The sequence below is a fragment of the Trachurus japonicus genome, chromosome 12 (assembly GCF_045865225.1).
Source record: "Trachurus japonicus isolate A0001 chromosome 12, Traja_1.0".
Taxonomy (NCBI): domain Eukaryota; kingdom Metazoa; phylum Chordata; class Actinopteri; order Carangiformes; family Carangidae; genus Trachurus; species Trachurus japonicus.
The window spans coordinates 8,063,950-8,081,918 of record NC_140918.1 but is presented as its reverse complement, the minus strand read 5'-3'; the positions used below and the strand labels follow the sequence as shown (position 1 = coordinate 8,081,918).

Below are 17,969 nucleotides of genomic sequence, written 5' to 3'. Positions count from 1 at the left end.
GACATCCATGCAAAGTAATACAATTAAAAAAACATGACATTTCAACAGATTTATTTATGAGTAGAACTTTATCAAGTTTTAAAGGGACAACGAGGAGTTTTGGAAAAGCGAAGCGTTTTCACACTACATTTATGAGCCTCCGAGCGCACCGTGAAATTCTTTGACCGGCAGCCTCATGACAGACTCATGTTTTCATTCATCAATAATTCAAGTCAGAGGTTCAAAGAGGTTCAGATACCGTCTCAGTTCCCACTATAAACGGCCTTTCGGAGGCGTTATTCTCATGACTCGGTTTCGCTACGAAACCGAAAGTAAAGAAACGCTGGTCGGCTCGACCAGCATTTCCGCCACCACTAATAATAACAAAATAACGATAGAGACAAAACGATATATTTATCGAAAATGGGCCCATTAACAAGGCAAGGCAAGGCAAGGCATCTTTATTTATATAGCGCATTTCATACCAAGGCAACTCAATGTGCTTTACATAAAGACAAAACATTAAAAAAAGAAGCATAAGACAGAATAAAAACAAACAAAACACTAAAATCAGAGTTAAACAAGTGTGGGTAACGTAGATTCATCCACATTAACGTGAGACTTTTTTGTAACCAAATAGAAACTCCTCGTTGTCCCTTTAATTCTTGTATGAACAATCAATAATGGATTTCATTTGTATAAGTCTAACGTTTATTTTTGGGCACAAAACTCCAGACTCAACCTTTAAGGGCCAACCTTAAATTTTGTAAATTTTGGATTTATTCCCATTTATTTCCATATATTGCCGTTAATTCCCATATATTCTCGTTAATTCCCATGGAAAGTTTCCAACTTTGAAAATTTTGCAACTCAACCAGTTATAAACATGCTCTGCACATCTCTTCTTCACTGTATCGGGCCATTTTGTTGTGTAGTGCGAGTTTTACCCAAACTTTACAAAAACTACTTCCTTACTTGAGGTCATTGCCCCAAATTCAAAACTATACTGTAAATATACAAAATTAAATATGCAAGTACACCATATATAGAGATTATAAGTTGTTTGAATTCTTAGATCTCAGCATTTAAAGTAAAAATTCAGACTGTGACAACAAATCAATTTATTGATTGAAGGTTTTTTACTCTGAAGTGCAGGCAAAAGTAGTTTTCCCCTTGAGGTTTTTTTTTTTATATACTGTAAGTAAATAAATCTCATATCAATGTTGTTTTTTCCCATATTTCCCAACATTCATTGCATTCACATTGCATTCAGGTTAAAATCACAAACTGTATAAAATATTATCTGGTGAATGATGGAAACTCGTATGTGTCTTTTTGCACATTCAGATACTCAGACTATATTGAGTGTGTATATTGTAGATGTGCAGCTCGCACACTTCCTGCATCCTTCATAGTGTGAGGTGCTTGAATCATAAGGGTCCTCTTAAGAAGCTCTGTTCCTGGGGTTTTTTGTGTGTGTACGGTACATTCAACCATGAGGGATAAAACTTTACACAATATATTAGAATCGATTCATCTTTATAGTCATTGTGCAGCTGATGAGTACGAAGCCAAATGCACTTAGCATCTAATTAGTAGTGGAAAGGAAGAGCATCATTCACAGCGTAAGTGCAGGTATGAGTAAGCACCACGGAATAAATTATGCTATCATTTCCAGAGATGAGCACTTTAGCACTTAATTCGAAATTAGTTTGTACTTGGTCTTTTAAGTTTGTTGTTTTATTGTCGAGTGTCTTGTGTTCTAAATTGTTTTGTATTTATGTCTTGCTGCAAATCCAATTGCCCCCCGAGGACAAATAAAGTCGAAGCTGAAGCCGCGTGTACAGAGATGAGATGATAAAATGAAAAACACTGGAAGCCAAGATCATTTGAAAACAGAGAGAGTTGTGGAAGAGGATGCAGCTCCCAGACTGAAGTTACTTTGATTTAAAGTGTAAATAAGACATAATGAGTTGTGATGATGTAAAATAATGTCGTTTTCTGAGCTGCATAAACTCAAAAACTAAACTTGAGATATTCAGTAAAATCATACGCAAGGAGATATCAGCCTGACCAGTTTAATGTAATCAAAGATTGCCTTATAAGAAAGACTTAACGTTTCAGTTGCATCATCTATGAATAATTTTACAATGATTCTCCAGACATTAACTTAGAAACATTTAATTAATCATTCCAAAAAATTGCTGAAATAACTGCATGCACAGCAGGTGAGCTGAATATGCACGTTTACAGATGAGTATGCAATTACCTAGAATACTCTTTCCAATAATAAGTGTTTGACTAAGGAATATTTACCTGAGTTATGAAGCAGTTTACGTTGCTTTTTGTCAGGAGCTGATGTAAATACGTTGACATCACAACTCCCTTTGCTTTTCCTCCAGAGCCAAATAGAGATTATGCATTTAATTTAGTTTGTTGTGTTATGATATTAATTTTGTCACTGTCAAGACTCTGAGGGCAAAAACGGCGACACTGCCAGAGTTTTGGAAGCGGAATGAGCGTTTGATTATATTAGCAAAGATGTTTTCTTTTTTCAGTTATTAAATTTATTTTGACGCCAAATGTGAAAATCATTTCTCCATCCCTTTATGATGATGACACTTGGACGTTAGGGCAAAGTGATGTTTAGAAGTCCACAGTTGGGTGTAATAACCACCGTCGCCTTGCCAGCTGCTTAAAGCCAGAAAAAATACACATTTGGGAAATGAGGTTGAGGCTGGGGAAGGGGAAGGGGAGGGGGGGGGCAGTGTTGGGGGCGAGCGAGCGACAACTTCTGCAGTTGAGTGTGATCGTCTCAGACACCTGTCAATCAAGCAGATATGCCCCAGAAATACACACTGGGAACTTTCTTCCTGCTGGAGCTGCAACTTATAAATTCACAAAAAACATGAAGGAATGAAATTAGCTAATTAGACCCTGTAACCTCCTGTGGGAAATGATTCTGGCTCTTCAGGGTATTTTCCTGTTCACGTTAACAGAGTTGAGTGTTTTTGGAGAGCTCCTCTTCTTCTACTTCCTTGTGCGTATTGTGTTTTCTTCACTCCACTGTAAATCACACTTCAAAAACCCCAGTTGGTGTTTATTTCAATTCAGTAGGTTTTTGTTTTCTCTGACATGGCCCTGAGAGTTGAGTCAACTTGGCACAAATGTCATTTGAATTATTAATACTAACTTTTTAAACACAGATATGTGCAAACCCCTAGTCTACAAGGACCATAGTGTGTACATATTAAAATACTAAGAAAATACATGAAACTAAAATTACCACCTTGTTGTTCTGTGCCTTTACCAAACCAGCCAAGTTACAGATAACATGCGTTAAAGGACTGATGAGTGGCGTAATGTTTATTGGCAGAACATTATGCTACAGTAAAGTTGATCTTTGACTGTTAAAGGGATAGTTCAATATTTTGCCAAATTGGTGCAATCCGTTACAAGACAGAGTTGTTTTAGAGGCAAATGCAGAGACTGCTTGCCCAAAAACTGCTACCGACGGGAACGCGCATCAGCAGTTTTGCATGAATTTACCTCTAAAACAACTCTGTCTCGTAACGTTCTGTTATTATCTTGTAGCGTGGTGAATGTGCAGGTTACAACTTGTCCACCAGAGCGTTGTGGAGTCGTTGCATTGTGTATTTGATGAGTTTGATGAGGGAAACCAAGAAAATCCCATTAGCCTCCGTAGCGTAACTCTGAGCAGCTCGCGGCTCTGCTCCGCCGTTCTAAAAATAGCTTGCACCGACACTCAGAGGTAACAAACCTACTGCTAAGACTATAGGGATTATGGCTATGGGCCAATTTGCCAAAATATTGAACTATCCCTTTAAAACACAGTGCAGTAAAAGTGCAGCAGAGGCTTGGATGGTACAGTAGACATTAAGAAAAAGTGCGTGTGTGGTGCACTGGTGTATTCACCTTGCTCAAAGTCTTATGCTACTCCATTGTGGTGAAGACGCCCCACACCTCTGCAACAGTAGGTGAATAAATACTATTAAATAATAAGCTGATGTGTTGCTGCCAACAGGTAACACTGGGGCCACAACATGGCTGCAGCCGGGCCCCGTCAGGAAGCTCCATCTCCTCCTCCGTGGCTGCAGGTGTCATCGCTCTAGCTTTGGATGCAAAGTAAGCAGCTCTCCCACACAGTTAAAATCAGTAGGTTACACACTAGTCAGGTGCTGAGAGCATGATGGTTTTTCTCTGTCTGACCTTTTCTCAGCCCGTTGCTAACCTGGAGGGATGTGCAGCATATTATTGTCCGAACATCAAAATCTCATCATCTTATTGCTCCAGACTGGCACATTAATGCAGCCGGATACAGAGGTATTCCCATCAGATCTCCTCTCTGAATATCAAACAGTGTTTTCTTATTTCAATATTTGCCAGTGGTTTAGAAAAAAAACATCAACAATTACATAATATCTCTTGGATGCAATCGTCTGAGAATGAATGATAAAGAAGAGCAGGGACGGCTTGATAAGCATATTTTTGGTAAATGTTCTCTCAGCTCTTTTTAGGGAAATCATAAAACAGCGAGCATGAAACTAATGAGATGCTGTGAGCAGAACAGTGATAAACGCCTACAAAGTCCCAGGAGTGTGTGAAGTCTTTTATAAGCTACAGCGCCTTTTATGCCCCAGCTAATGTGATGTGTGTGTGTGTGTGTGTTTGTCTGTGTGTGTTTGGGGTTGTTGGGGTGCTCTGCCAGTGAGCCACCTGTACGGCTTCGGCCTGCTGGATGCTGAGAGCATGGTGAAGGAGGCTGAGCGCTGGAAACAAGTGGCCTCGCAGCAGGAGTGTGTGGAGGAGGCTCCCATCCAGCTGAGCAGGTATCACACACCAACAACAACAACACGGCACAAGAAGAGAGACATCTCTGCCTTTTTATTCAGGGCTTCCCCTTGATTCCTCCTCTTTCATCACACTTGCTTTATTTCTGTCTCAGTTCTCTCCTGGATTTCTCTCACATTTATTCTCGCACACTTTAAAAAAGGCGAGACACTACCGGCAAAAGCATTGTTTTTTCATGCAGAGATTTTGGGCTAGTTTTCTTCCTTAACATGTATTTTTTTTTACTTCATTTTGTCTCTTTCCTCAGTAGATTTCTCCTAAATTTACAAAAAGTTAACATGCTACTGTGACATACTGTGCTGTGCCTGTTGTCTGACCCATGTCATGTCAGGTATCATTGTAAAGCTCTCTCTCTCCTGAACAATTATGTACTGTAGGCTCCGAAAATTGTCATTTTCTCCGTATCCGCAACCAATCGTAAAAGTACAATTCACATTAACAATCTATGGAATTTTACAGTGCAAGTCTTTTAAAGGCCGTTTACTCAAAATGAGTTTTTCCTCAGACTCTGAGCTAGAAATCTCCACTTCAGCAGCACCTACAGACACCAAACCTTCCAGTTTTATTCCTGTCTGTCTGTATTATGAAGGTTTTTACAGAGGGATTTGTTGATATATCATTCACAGCCTGATTTATACAACATTTTATTTCTAAAAACAGGGCGAAATTAGATTCTTTTAGGGCTGGTGACAGTATTTTCTCATTTACAGAGTGATAAAAAGAGATATCCAAAATCCCCTCTGTAAAAACCTCTGACTCTAATATGTCAACAAAATAAAACAAGAATTTTCAAAGTGGCTTTATCCATTGTTCAGATTTCGGTTCTGGAAATGTATGCAAATTAGTGCATATTTCATTAGATATCGCCTCATTTACGTATTTAAACATAAAATTTGACAAAACTTGTAATACAAAATATATTTGTCTTAATGTAAGTGATAAACTTGGGAAGTTTCATGGTGATATGTGTTAGTTAAAGTTTTTACCCTATTCACCTGTAGTGTCTTTCCTTAATGGGTGTCGTTTTCTTTACCGCTCTCTCCCCAGCTCCTTGTAACTCTTCTCTTGTGCTCCTTGTTTTCTACCTCCTCTCTTATCTCCTCCGCCCGCTGCAACTCTTTATTCTCCCCCTCTCTCTCTCTTTCTCTCTCTCTCTGTGTCTCATGACAGAGCTATTCATCCCGGCTCGGCGCTGACGTCTGTGTATGAGACTACAGGCTGCTCCGCCAACCCCCAGCAGCACGTTGCTTATGTGGAGCATGTCGTCGTCCGTGTTACCATCACTCACGGCCGTCGCGGCGACCTCTCTATCGCACTCACATCCCCTTCAGGCACCGTGTCGCAGCTGCTAGCGAACAGGTAACTCAGAGCAATGCTTCATCCAAAAGTAAAATAAATTCCTCAGTTTGGCACCTCAGACCCATCAGGAGGAGATAAAATGTGGACTTTGGCAAAGACTACTGGGAAAATACAGGAGCGGTTGCTCACATGGTGTTTTCACAGGTGCTGCTATCTGGGAAAGTTTCTCACTAAATGAATTCCTGGCAATTTTCTTTTTTGTTTTTTCTGTCTTACATTTAAAGCAAATTAACAACAAGCGCACAGTGTTACAAACTATTTAAAGCACATTGGTGCGAAGTAACGACTGTGTGTGTATATATATATGTACATTTGCTCAATTGCTCTAGTTAAAGCTGCTCTTATCAGTATCTTTACTTAAACAGTGTCTGACATTAAAGTGTGTAATCTGAAAGGGATGAAAACCGCAGTTCTCCTCGGCTCCACTGAGCATTTTGGTGTCTTTCAGCCCTTTGACCTGCAACTTTTTAATGTTTTGGTTCCCCCAGCCACGACAGGCAGCTGTAAATCCCATAACAACCCACTGTATGACACCTGTTCAGCTCCTGTTAGCAGCGAGCCCCTAAAAAATGACATAGCAGATGATTTAGCAGCTAAAGACTGAGGTGTTTCCAAGAGTGAGTAGTCTATTTATGCATAGGCATAATAATGTTTCTCCATATCTGCTGGATGTGTAAATAAACAACTATGACCTCAATATTTTCTATATAATATGTCAGAGCTTGTTATGCGGTCCCCAATTAGACATAAACACTTACAGCTTTAAATACAGTTCTGAGATGCTTGGCTTGAATTTTTTTAATTTGTATGCCACGCTGAGGTGAATATTACATTTATTTAACAGATGTATAAACTGTGAATCTGGTCTGATTTACATATGAAAAAATTCTATGTTACTTCAGTCATTCTGGTGATAATAGTGCATTACTTTGAGAAAAAATAAAGTCAGAAGCAGGACTTTTTCTTGTAATAGAGCATTTTTACATTGTTGTATTGTTACTTTTACTTAACTTTTTAAGTAAAAGCCCTGAGTAGTTAGTTATGTACTGCCACTGCCTCTTCCTGTGGCGGTAGCAGCAGCAGTAATAAGTAGTTGTATTAGCAGCTCTAGTGGTGATGGTTGTGTTGTTGTTAGTAGTAGCAGCGGCAGCATTAGTAGCAGTTATATCATGATTATGTAATGTTTTGTTTTAGGCCTCTCGACGACTCCACAGAGGGATTTGAGAACTGGGAGTTGATGACGACTCACTGCTGGGGGGAGCAGGCAGCGGGGGAATGGACTTTGAAGATCGAGGATACTCCTTCTCAGAAGAGAAACGGCACAGAACTAGGTCTGCTGTTGCTCTTTGTAGCATCTCAGTATTATGAAACACACTGAAGTTCAACTAGAACAGCAGCTAAAATACAGCCCAGGCCTCGTGGGACGGACTTCTCGTCTCATCTCTATCTCTTGTTTCTCTGTTGTTCCTCAGGGACGCTGAAGCAGTGGTCCCTGGTGATTTACGGCACCGCAGAGCAGCCGTACCCGGCGCATCGTCAGCGAGCCCGATCAGCTGAGATGCCGACGGATAATGACCTCACTGAAGAATACAATGGTGAGTCATGTGCTCAGTATTATGATCAGACAGCAACTAAACCTACTCGTCTGTAATGTTAATTTACAGAATAAAGATTTCAGTCAGCTCAGTTTTAGTCAGTAAGACACTAAGCTCATCTACACAAATGGCAACCAGGTGCTTGTTTTTAAAGACAGCGTTTTTATAATTTGAAACATAACATCCAAATAAATTATGCAGATTTTAAATTATTAGTTGTTAAATTGTTTTGCTGACTTAAAGAATTATGAATGGCAGCTCTTATTATAATAACAGCAACTAAACTGAGAAATGATTTCATCCCACACTGGGGAAAAATATTAAGCACAGTAATTAATTATAAAAGTTATAAAAGCTGCAGCTTTGGTAAAGGTACCATGTGTTCTTTTACATAATTTATTTAAAAATTAAACCAAAGACCAAAGTCCAGAATAAAGTTCTAATATAACTCCATGTTGAAAACTTAATTCAAAGATTAAGTGTGTAGGTTTGTAAAAATCTTTGAGTCCCTCATCTCATCAACAAAAGGGAACCAACTTGGAGTCCAATGAAACCAGATTGGAGCGTCTGTGATTTATATTAAAAGAAAAAAAAAAGAACACTTTGATTTTGATATTCAGCAAACATCTGCTGATGTGAACCATGGAAAAAAGAAATGTCAGAAGACTTAAAATACAAGGGCGGTTGATTTGCATAAAGCTGGAACGAGTGACAAAGTCATCTCAAAGTTTCAGATATTCATCAGTCCACAGTTAGTTCATTTAAAGTTAGATGATACAGTTCTGTGGCCACTCTCCCTTGAAGTGGGAGCAAGGCGCAATGCAGAATGCTCAATGAAGGAGAAAAGAAAACTCAGAGGAACAAATAGAGACTAAAAAAAGGAGCTGCTCCACATCTCTGTTCTTGAGTCAACCATAGACAAATCATGATGCATGGAGCATGGCGGGGGGAAAAAAACTTGAACGCATCATTATGGCATGAAAAGAGAAGCACATACCAGCGTGAAAACATGATCCCAAAGGTGAATAAAATACATTCTTATATTTTCTTACAAGATAATTTCAGTGTGGTGAAACTGCAGCAGGACAATGACCCTAAACATCAAAATAAATCTACCACAGAATGACCTCAAACTCATTTGTATTGGCCCCGTTGAGCCCAGTAAAGAAGCTGTTCACACCAGATGACCTGAGAAGCACCTCTGCAGGACGAATGCTCTAAATTTCCTCCTGCACGTTGCACAGGTCTGATCAGAGCTTGTTTGGGGTTATTGCTGCCAAAGGAGGTTCGGCCGGTTTATTACATCCAAGGGTTCACTTGGATTGTCCACCGGCGCTGTCGGAGGTTTTGATGGGTGTGCTCAATAAAGATACAGAAGAATATAATTGTTATGTGATATTAGTATAAGAACTCGTCTGTGTAATCAGTGTCGGTGTGTGGAGCAGATTTACAGCGTCTTTCTTCAGGTAGTCTCTGTGTAAACATGGGAAGTGTATCAGCAGTTTAAACAACTTCTCTTGTTGTTGCCATGGTGGCGCGGTGACGTTGCGAGCGTTTGCCCTTCCAGGACCCTGCGACCCAGAATGCAGTGACGACGACGGTTGTGAGGGGCCCAGCCCGCAGCAGTGTGTCACGTGCTTACACTTTTTTCTCAAGTTCAAGAACAACACAAGGTTAGCATGATCGCAGGCAGACTGTAGTATGTGTGTGTGTGTGTGTGTGTGTGTGGCTGAGCACGTTGCAAAAGAATGATAAATTATGCATGAGCTTGCATTTACGAATACGAAAAAAGACATTTATTGTAGTGTAAATGGGCCCAGATTGTTGTTTTTTTTGCCACTCGCTCATTTACTGTAGACACTCACAGCTCGTTGTCCTCTGTGGGCTTTTTGGTTCGTGTTTGTCCGACAGGATGTGTGTGTCCGAGTGTCCCCGGGGATTTTGGAGCGACCGCCGGCGTTGCAAGAGGTGCTACTCCTCCTGCCAGAGCTGCACCGGTAGCCGCAGCGACCAGTGCACTTCCTGTCAACCTGGTCATCACCTGACTGAGGGGACCAGCGCGTGCACAGCCGGATGCGGGGATAACTACTACCTCGACCACGGTTGATGTTTTTTTTATTGTTTTTTTTATTTTAAAGCCTTTATGCCTCTATTTTGTCACTTTTCTTTTTAATTATACTTCACAAGACAAGAGGAGAGTATCCTCCAGTGAACCTTAAAGGATTCACGGCTTACAGAGGAGCTGTTTAAATACAGCTGCATATGCGTCCCGGTTAATGAATAGTCAGTTGATGTAACCGCAGTTGAGGGGTGTGTGTGTGTGTGTGTGTGTGAGTAAGATTGATTAATGGCTCTGATGTGTATTCTATGTGTATTGTTTGATTTCCCCACAGATGCAAACATGTGCAGAAAGTGCAGTGAAAACTGCTTGAAGTGTTCCTCCTACAGCATCTGCACAGAATGCAAACCAGACACAAGGTTAGAGGCAGATTCTCTAATGGTGCTTTAATGAACTGCTCGGTAACCACAACACCGGTTCTCCTCGTGCACACACACACACACACACATACACATACACACCGTCTGCAGCGTCATGACAATCAGAGAAGGTTACGGTATTTTTTAAGTGTGCTCAAAACAGTATGTCATCCTCCCCACTTTGCACACACAGACCAAAAAAAAGAAAGAAAGAAGAGAAACACATCTCAATTTCTATTTTGCCGTATCATCACAGGAAAAGGGACAAAACATCCCTGACAAATTCACCATATTGTTTAGTTAGAAGTTTCCGGAATACAGTGTTCACTGACTCAGTTCGCCAAGCGCTCGTGGTGGTGTGCTGTGGGTTGGAAAACCGAGCCCGCAGTCTAAAGGCAGTGAGTCATCGCTACAGTGTCACATGATTGGCTGTGTATTTGTGTGTGTGTGTGTGTGTGTCACGGTGCCACATGCTCTCTCCGCCCTCTCCAGTCTGCAGGGGAATCGGTGCCAGCGGAGCTGCGCAGCCGGGTTCTACCACGACAAGCAGGAGGGCACGTGCAAGCCCTGTCACAAGGCCTGCGCTACCTGTGCAGGTAAGAAGAGCGGAGCATGAGGAAAAGGGGTCACGACCTGTGTGTGAAAATATAGATGTCATTAAAGGGATACGCCAACATTTTTTTTTTTCTGTGTCTTGCCTAACTCCAGAGTCCATGACCAGCAGATAGACACCATCCTTTTCGACTGTGCGTGCAGTAACAAGGGAGATACGGGCAGAGCTGGCGCACCGCTAATTAGCTTAGCTCAAACGCTGGAAGTGCATAGGTAGTGTTAGCCTGCCTCCTACCCGATCCGAAATCAGCAGTCAGAAGCTGATTCCATTTTAGCTCTAAACTCTGTAAATATGTCAGCAGTGTGTTGTTAATTTATCTAAATACCAGCTGTTTACAATTTTGTTCGGACGAATTCGGCGCTACTCAACCTAGCCGTTGTGACCAACGCACTTCCGGTTACTTTCACAAAATAAAACACCCGTTGCCCTTTACATACAGAAAACCATGACGATAGAATTTGTGCTTTTGCTTTGAAATAGGAAGCTAACCTACCCTCGATGTAGATAGCTTGAACCAAAATAAACCGTCTTTGCTTGAACCCTCCGTTTTGTCCGATCTCGTCCCGTTACCGGCATTTGACCGCTCAAGATGCCTTACCGGAGAGTTTTGTCAGCTCTGAGACGAAGATCGGCCAGACGGTTTCCGTTTAGAGTTGCTGAAGATTTTCTCTAATGACTTTAGGTGGAGGCAGGCTAACACTACCTATGCACTTCCAGCGTTTGAGCTAAGCTAATTAGCGGTGCGCCAGCTCTGCCCGTATCTCCCTTGTTACTGCACGCACAGTCGAAAGGATGGTGTCTATCTGCTTGTCATGGACTCGGGAGTGAGGCAAGACACGAAAAAGAAAATGTTGGCGTATCCCTTTAAAATACATGACATGGGGCTGTGTGTTGGCTGCAGGATTCCTTTGAGTGCTTTTATCCATTTAGAAAAAAAAAAAAAAGTGAGTTTGTGTTTGTGGCTCAGGTGCAGGTGTTGAAGCATGCAACCATTGTGCAGAAGGCTACTTGATGGAGGAGTGGAGGTGTGTGTCCTCCTGCAGTCCTGGCTTCTATGCCACACAGCCAAACCCAGAGATAGCTGATGGGCACAGGATATGTAGGAGGTGAGTTCACTGGTGTGTGTTCAGGTGTGGGTGGTTTGTTTATCTGCTGATGGCAGGCCTTATTCTGCTGGTTGGCTCCTGAGTGAGAGAGAGAGAGAGAGAGTTAGAGTGTGTGTCTGTGCTTTCACACTTGTGTTTGTTGCTATGCGCCTGTATGGGTGTAGTCTTTGTTTTTTTTGTTTGTTTTGGTTTGTGGTCAGTTTGTGTGTTTGTGTGCGCGTATGTGTGTGTTTGTGTGTGTTCAATCTCTGTGCTCCACTCCTCAGGTGTGACGCCAGCTGTCTCACCTGTGTGGGGCCGAGCCGCGGGAACTGCAGCAGCTGTTCCAGCGGTCACGGCCTGCAGGAGGGAGTGTGTGTTGTTAGCACGGGATGCACAGACGGTCAGTCAACCATCCTCATCCTGGATAAATATACTGACATAGAGTATTTAGTTCATACTTCTCTAACTGCAACAATACAATTACTTCAATTTGATATATTCAGAGTATGAAGGGTTGGCATTTTATTTCTATATACAGTATGTATATGTGTGTATATTTGCAGAGTGATACTGTATGTGGTTCATAATGTGAGTCAGCCTTAAGCCGGCCATGTTTATTTATGTATGTGTATACGTGGCCTCCATTCTTCAGCATCTGACGTAAAGCCCACCTCTGGTTATTCATGTCTGAGTCAGCCTGGTTCTCGTGCTGTATGTATGTCTATCAGGACAGTACCAGGACGGTAACGGGAAGTGCCACGCGTGCGATGCAACGTGTCTGAAGTGCACAGGGCCGCAGAGCGAGGACTGCATCAGCTGCGTTTCTTCACGGTGAGTTGGACTTGACTTTTTAGATTGAGGGTCAGAGGGGACATGAATACGTCCAACTGTTTCTCTGAGTTAAAAAAAAACCAAAACAAAAAACACGGTTTCACCACAGCAAATAGCAGGAGCGTTGCATAGATGTATCAGCATGGTAAAATTAATGGTAAAAAGGCAGTTATAAAAGGCTTCCAATTACAAACAAAAGTTTTAAAACTAATGGAAAATACAGTCATTTAATGAAAATCAATTTTAATTGCATCTGTGACAAACACAATTTGAGTGTGAAGAAAAGAAAAACACAGCCAGTTTCTACAACTTTGCATTTTAAGGAATTGCATTTACCTTGGTTTTGTCAAAGTTGCTGATACAGGATAATAATCATTAGCATCTAAAAAACACATTTCCTCCCAGTTGAATCTACATCCTCCTCCTCCTCCTCTTCCTCCTCCTCTTCTTCTCCCTGTGTCAACACATCGTAGTGTTTACTGTAGTGTTGATGTTTTTTTCTTGTCGTGGTCGGCTGCAGGGCTCTGGATGAAGGCCGCTGTGTGTTGGAGTGCGCCAGGGGCAAGTACCAGTCAGGTGGTCGGTGTCACCTGTGTGACCACACCTGTGCCACCTGTGTGGATGCAGGACCGGCCAACTGTAACAGCTGTGACACTGGTGAGAGCTGAATGAGTGAATCAGACGTGTGTTTTTCATGATCTCCTTACTTTAAAGCAGAAGTAAGCTGAATTTTTGTGTTAATATAAGTCTTAAATAGTTATCTTATATCTTCTGGCGGCAATCACTTACATAGAGTATTTGCTCCGAAAAACACGGGTCTGTCAGTCACTCTGCTCTGCTGTAAGCCGAGGAGAAAACTTTCCTTGTATCCTACAACCTTTATCCAATGAGGAGAGAGAACGGCATAAAGGGGCGGTCCTCTCTGTGTGTGCAGCCCAGGGATGCACATGAATGTGGTGACGTAGGGACGTGGGCGGGGACTGCTAACTCCATCGGCTGACAAGAAGTTAGCCAAAACGACCGGATCGCTTACTTCTGCTTTAATGATATACGTATATTGATTATCATGTATTTTTTCCTTTCTTTTTCCAGTTGCTTTAATGGTTAAACAGACTGTAACACACTGTACAGACCATTCAGAGTCTCATATTCACTCTTCTTTTATTGGTCCACTCTGGTCTCCACCAGCTCCTGAGGGAAATGTCTGACTCTTAAGCTGCTAAATGCTCCACTACTGTTTGATTGACAGTTAGTAACTGTGTCTGCTGTTTGGTGCTGAGCAGGTAGTGCACAGTGGGTTTTAGGGCTTTTTTTCTCCACTGACCTTTTTTCCACTTACCTTATGAGAACAAAAAAAGTAAAAATCCTGTGCAATTTAAAAAAAAAAAAAAAAAAAAAAAAAGGGTATAGATGGTATGAAGTCATGATTTATGGGACAAGTGCTTGAATTTCTAGTATTTTGTTTGGTATTTGCTGAGTGTGTATTATGTCCCTCTGGGACAATATGCATGTGTGTAGGTGGTAGGTTTGCATGTTTGTGTATGTATAGGTACTGTGTAATATAGTATATTTACATGTATGTTTTAAAGGTTAGGGCATTTATAAGCTAGTTAGCTTCAGCCTTAACCCTTTCTTTTGGATGGATGTGTTTGTTTGTTTTTCCTGATAATGGTAAGTGTTGCTGATTGAAATAAACTCAAACTCAAAACTGCTGCACTTGAACAAAACAACAACTGTGCATGAGACTGGTGTGATTGAACCTGTGAATGCAGGATGTGAAACCAATACAATGACCTGAAAGATGCTAACATGTTTGTTAGAGTCAAGCTGATTTAACCAAATGGCAAATGTGTATTACTTTATGCTATTTGTCCCTCCAGATAAGTTTGCAGTGGAGCGTTACCTGTATAAAGGCCAGTGTCTGGACGCCTGCCCCGAGGCCTTCTACCACACCAAGGAGAGGAGCTGTGAGCCGTGCTCGGACCACTGCTGGCTCTGCACCAGCTCCACCCACTGCCTCAAGTGTAACTCCTCCTACTACGTCTCTGACGGAGCGTGTACGAAGCTGGAGTGTGGAGAGGGTAAACATCTTTTTATGTGTGTTACATTACAGACGACCTTCAGCAGCATCGTCTGTCTCACCTCTGTCCACCCTCCACCATCTCAACTTCTTCTCCTCTCTGGTCGTCTCGCTCACTTCTTCGTTTCTTCCCTCCACACTTTGAATGTTTTCTCTTGTTATCTCAGGGGAGGTGGAGGATCCAGATTACGACGACTGCATGGCCTGTGAAGAAGGCTGCAGCAAGTGTGTCTTGTGTAAGTCAGGGCTCAGCAGCCATGATATAGTTTTTCCTCAAAATGAACATAGTGTGCAGTAGACTGAACTTTCCTCCCGGTGTGTTGCCAGCCGTGTTCAAGGGCTTCTTTTTTTTTTTTCCCCAAAAGAACTTCCTTCCTGTTTAAAAGGAGAGCTGAGTTTTTTGTCTGCTTTTAACAGATAACCCCAGGCATTGTCTGTCCTGCACTGAGGGCTTTTACAAGTAAGGCTGTGTGCCATGTGTGATCTCGCCTCTCTGCACTTGCTCTGTTCAGTTCACTGCTGTACTAGAATGAAAAAGGCTCTTTTTTGCTGTGGAAGTAGAGTGGATTTTTTTTCTTCTCCTGTGTCTGTGCATGTGTGTGTGTGTGTGTGTGTGTGTGTGAGTGTGAGTGAGAGAGAGGTTAAATCAAAGGTATCAACTGCTGTTTTCGTTATCAGCTTTCAGGATGGCTGCTACAGAAACTGCCCGGCTAAGACGTACAGCGTGGAGGAGGAGATGACCTGCGTCCCATGTGATGACAACTGTGTAAGCTGTGATGAACACGAGTGCTACTGGTGCGAGACCGACCTCTTCTTATCAGGTAAAACTGCCCCAGTGGGTCGCCACATGGAGTCATGAAGTGTTATTTACAGAAGTATTCAGATTCTTCTATATTACATTATGAAAAAAAACCAACCTCTGTTATAAGTACTGAAATGTTATTAAGTATAGAAGTATTACAGTATTAGCAAAACATACTTAAGGTATCAATTAGTTCAAAATTAAGATTATGTTTGGATGTTTGTTTGTGATGCATCAATGTGTGAGTATGATCGGTAACACTTTATAATAAGTACACACATTAAATACTGAATTCATCATTTATAACACATGAATACTCATTAGTATGTAGTTTATGAACACAATTAAAAATCTTTTACTCATCAGTACAAGCACAAGTAACTACTTACTAATGAGTATTCATCCATTATAATAAATGAAGTATTGGTTAAAGATGGAAGATGGATCTACTAACTGTGGGGTGTCATGTTTTCTGATATGATCAAATATTTTCTCTGTCCATTCGTTACATGTATGGTCATGCAGGTGTCAGATAAATGTAGTTGAGTAAAGTGTAGAATAGCAAAAAAAGAAAGAAAAGGAAATACTCAAGCACCTCCAATTTGTACTTGGGATAATACTGAGGTATTATTGTATTATTACATCATTATTCGTTTATTAGAAATAATGTTTCTAGTGTCAAAGCATCATTTAGATAATAGAGGTCAAACTGATTTTAACTGCTTTATATGCTTCTTAATGTGGAGTCGTTTAGAATGTGATTATGAAGATTACATTGTACAAGGTGATCAGTCATTTTGTATTTCAAATATTAATCTTCCCAAAGTGATTAGTAACCGTAGCCAGGAACAGATTAAGCCAAATTAAAAATGAGCTTTGGTTCCCAAATCTGTTCCCACAGGTTTGTTTTAAGATGTTTGGATTTCATACAAATTTATTCAAGAACAAGCACCATTTAAAGAGATATTTAGAAGAAATGTGAATGCTAATATATTAAACCTACAAGGTTATATTGTGCTTCAGGGTGGTCAAAAATTGATTTAAATTAGCAAAAAAGTAATTGCCGCTTGTGACATCTTCAGGGAGATTTGGGACTGCGGCACAGTTGCCTTGTTAATAATTTAACTGCAGCTGTCAAAATATATGTAGTGGTGTTCAAATCAAAGTATAAATTCCTGGAGCATAAAATGAAAATATTGAAAAGGTTATTCTGCTGATTCAAGCATTGTACTGCTATAACAATATAACAGTCAGGTTCACAAAGTTGTGCAGAAGCAGGTCTGATAAAGTCACTTCTCTCTACCTCTGCAACTCCAGATTTTTTTCTTTTTCTCTTAAAATCTCGAGATTTATCGTCCTCAGACCCACCTGATTAATCAGACTTCACGCAGCTCCATCTGGAGCCACAAAAGGCTTTACACAACTTTTAACACATCCACATTAGTATTCCTCAAGACCTGTGCGTAGACTCTGATGTGTCAAATCACTGGAGATCTCCTTTTAGCGAAGAACAAGCACCTAAGATTGTGAACGAGCCCCCGCTAAGTAGGTTATGTACTGTGTTGATCTTTAAAAAAAAAAAGAAAGAAAAAGAAAACGGCAATGTCTCTTCTCATTCCCAGAGGGGAGGTGTGTTTCGGTGTGTCCCGATGGTTTCTATGGAGACGAAGACACCAACGACTGTGAGGAGTGTCACTCAGACTGCGTGACGTGCGGCGGCCCGGAGGACAACGACTGTTTGTCGTGCGAAGAGGGGACGACGCTGGAAAATGGAGAGTGTGTGTCTGACCAAGAGGTCTGTCCCATTAAGACCTTTCGCACCGGTGAGATTAACACTTATATATTCCACTAATCCAACTGTCTGCCCTTAATGAATCAGGGATTTGGGCACTTTCACAGGGGCAGAAAAGAAATCTTGGAGGGTAATTGGTCTGTGTGCCACATCCCTGAACCCTGTACCAACTTAAGCACTGAAAACAGACAGAACGACTGAACGTGGGCCAGATACGGACTTTTAAATAATTGATTGTATATGCTGAACATTTAGTTCCCACGCAAGAATAAGTTGGACAGGCCTTAAAACAACATATAGTAATTAGCGAGAGGAAAGACATCTTAATTATAGGAGCTAAAATAACTGAGAAAAGTACATAGGTTAACTCAAAGGTTGAAAATGAACATGCAGAAGTAAAGTTATTCTTCAACTTTAAATCTTTGATTAAAGCCTCACACGCCTTCACACAAAACCTGTGTTGCAGGATGTACTCTGGCT

The 17,969-nt window shown here is 41.2% G+C and overlaps 1 protein-coding gene across 1 annotated transcript in view; it reads left to right on the top strand.

Annotated features, from left to right (window-relative positions):
* pcsk5a (proprotein convertase subtilisin/kexin type 5a) overlaps positions 1-17,969 on the top strand; it is a 35,353-nt gene that overhangs the window by 5,654 nt on the left and 11,730 nt on the right. Inside the window, exons 9-27 of the mRNA XM_085792934.1 lie at positions 4,025-4,125; positions 4,220-4,323; positions 4,709-4,829; positions 6,022-6,210; positions 7,405-7,541; positions 7,683-7,805; positions 9,373-9,478; positions 9,717-9,907; positions 10,199-10,283; positions 10,776-10,879; positions 11,864-12,002; positions 12,269-12,384; positions 12,713-12,815; positions 13,336-13,472; positions 14,696-14,896; positions 15,063-15,131; positions 15,313-15,355; positions 15,574-15,716; positions 17,320-17,520. Of these exons, the coding sequence (XP_085649060.1) occupies positions 4,025-4,125; positions 4,220-4,323; positions 4,709-4,829; positions 6,022-6,210; positions 7,405-7,541; positions 7,683-7,805; positions 9,373-9,478; positions 9,717-9,907; positions 10,199-10,283; positions 10,776-10,879; positions 11,864-12,002; positions 12,269-12,384; positions 12,713-12,815; positions 13,336-13,472; positions 14,696-14,896; positions 15,063-15,131; positions 15,313-15,355; positions 15,574-15,716; positions 17,320-17,520 (2,413 nt within the window). The remainder of the gene's footprint in view (positions 1-4,024; positions 4,126-4,219; positions 4,324-4,708; positions 4,830-6,021; positions 6,211-7,404; positions 7,542-7,682; positions 7,806-9,372; positions 9,479-9,716; positions 9,908-10,198; positions 10,284-10,775; positions 10,880-11,863; positions 12,003-12,268; positions 12,385-12,712; positions 12,816-13,335; positions 13,473-14,695; positions 14,897-15,062; positions 15,132-15,312; positions 15,356-15,573; positions 15,717-17,319; positions 17,521-17,969) is intronic.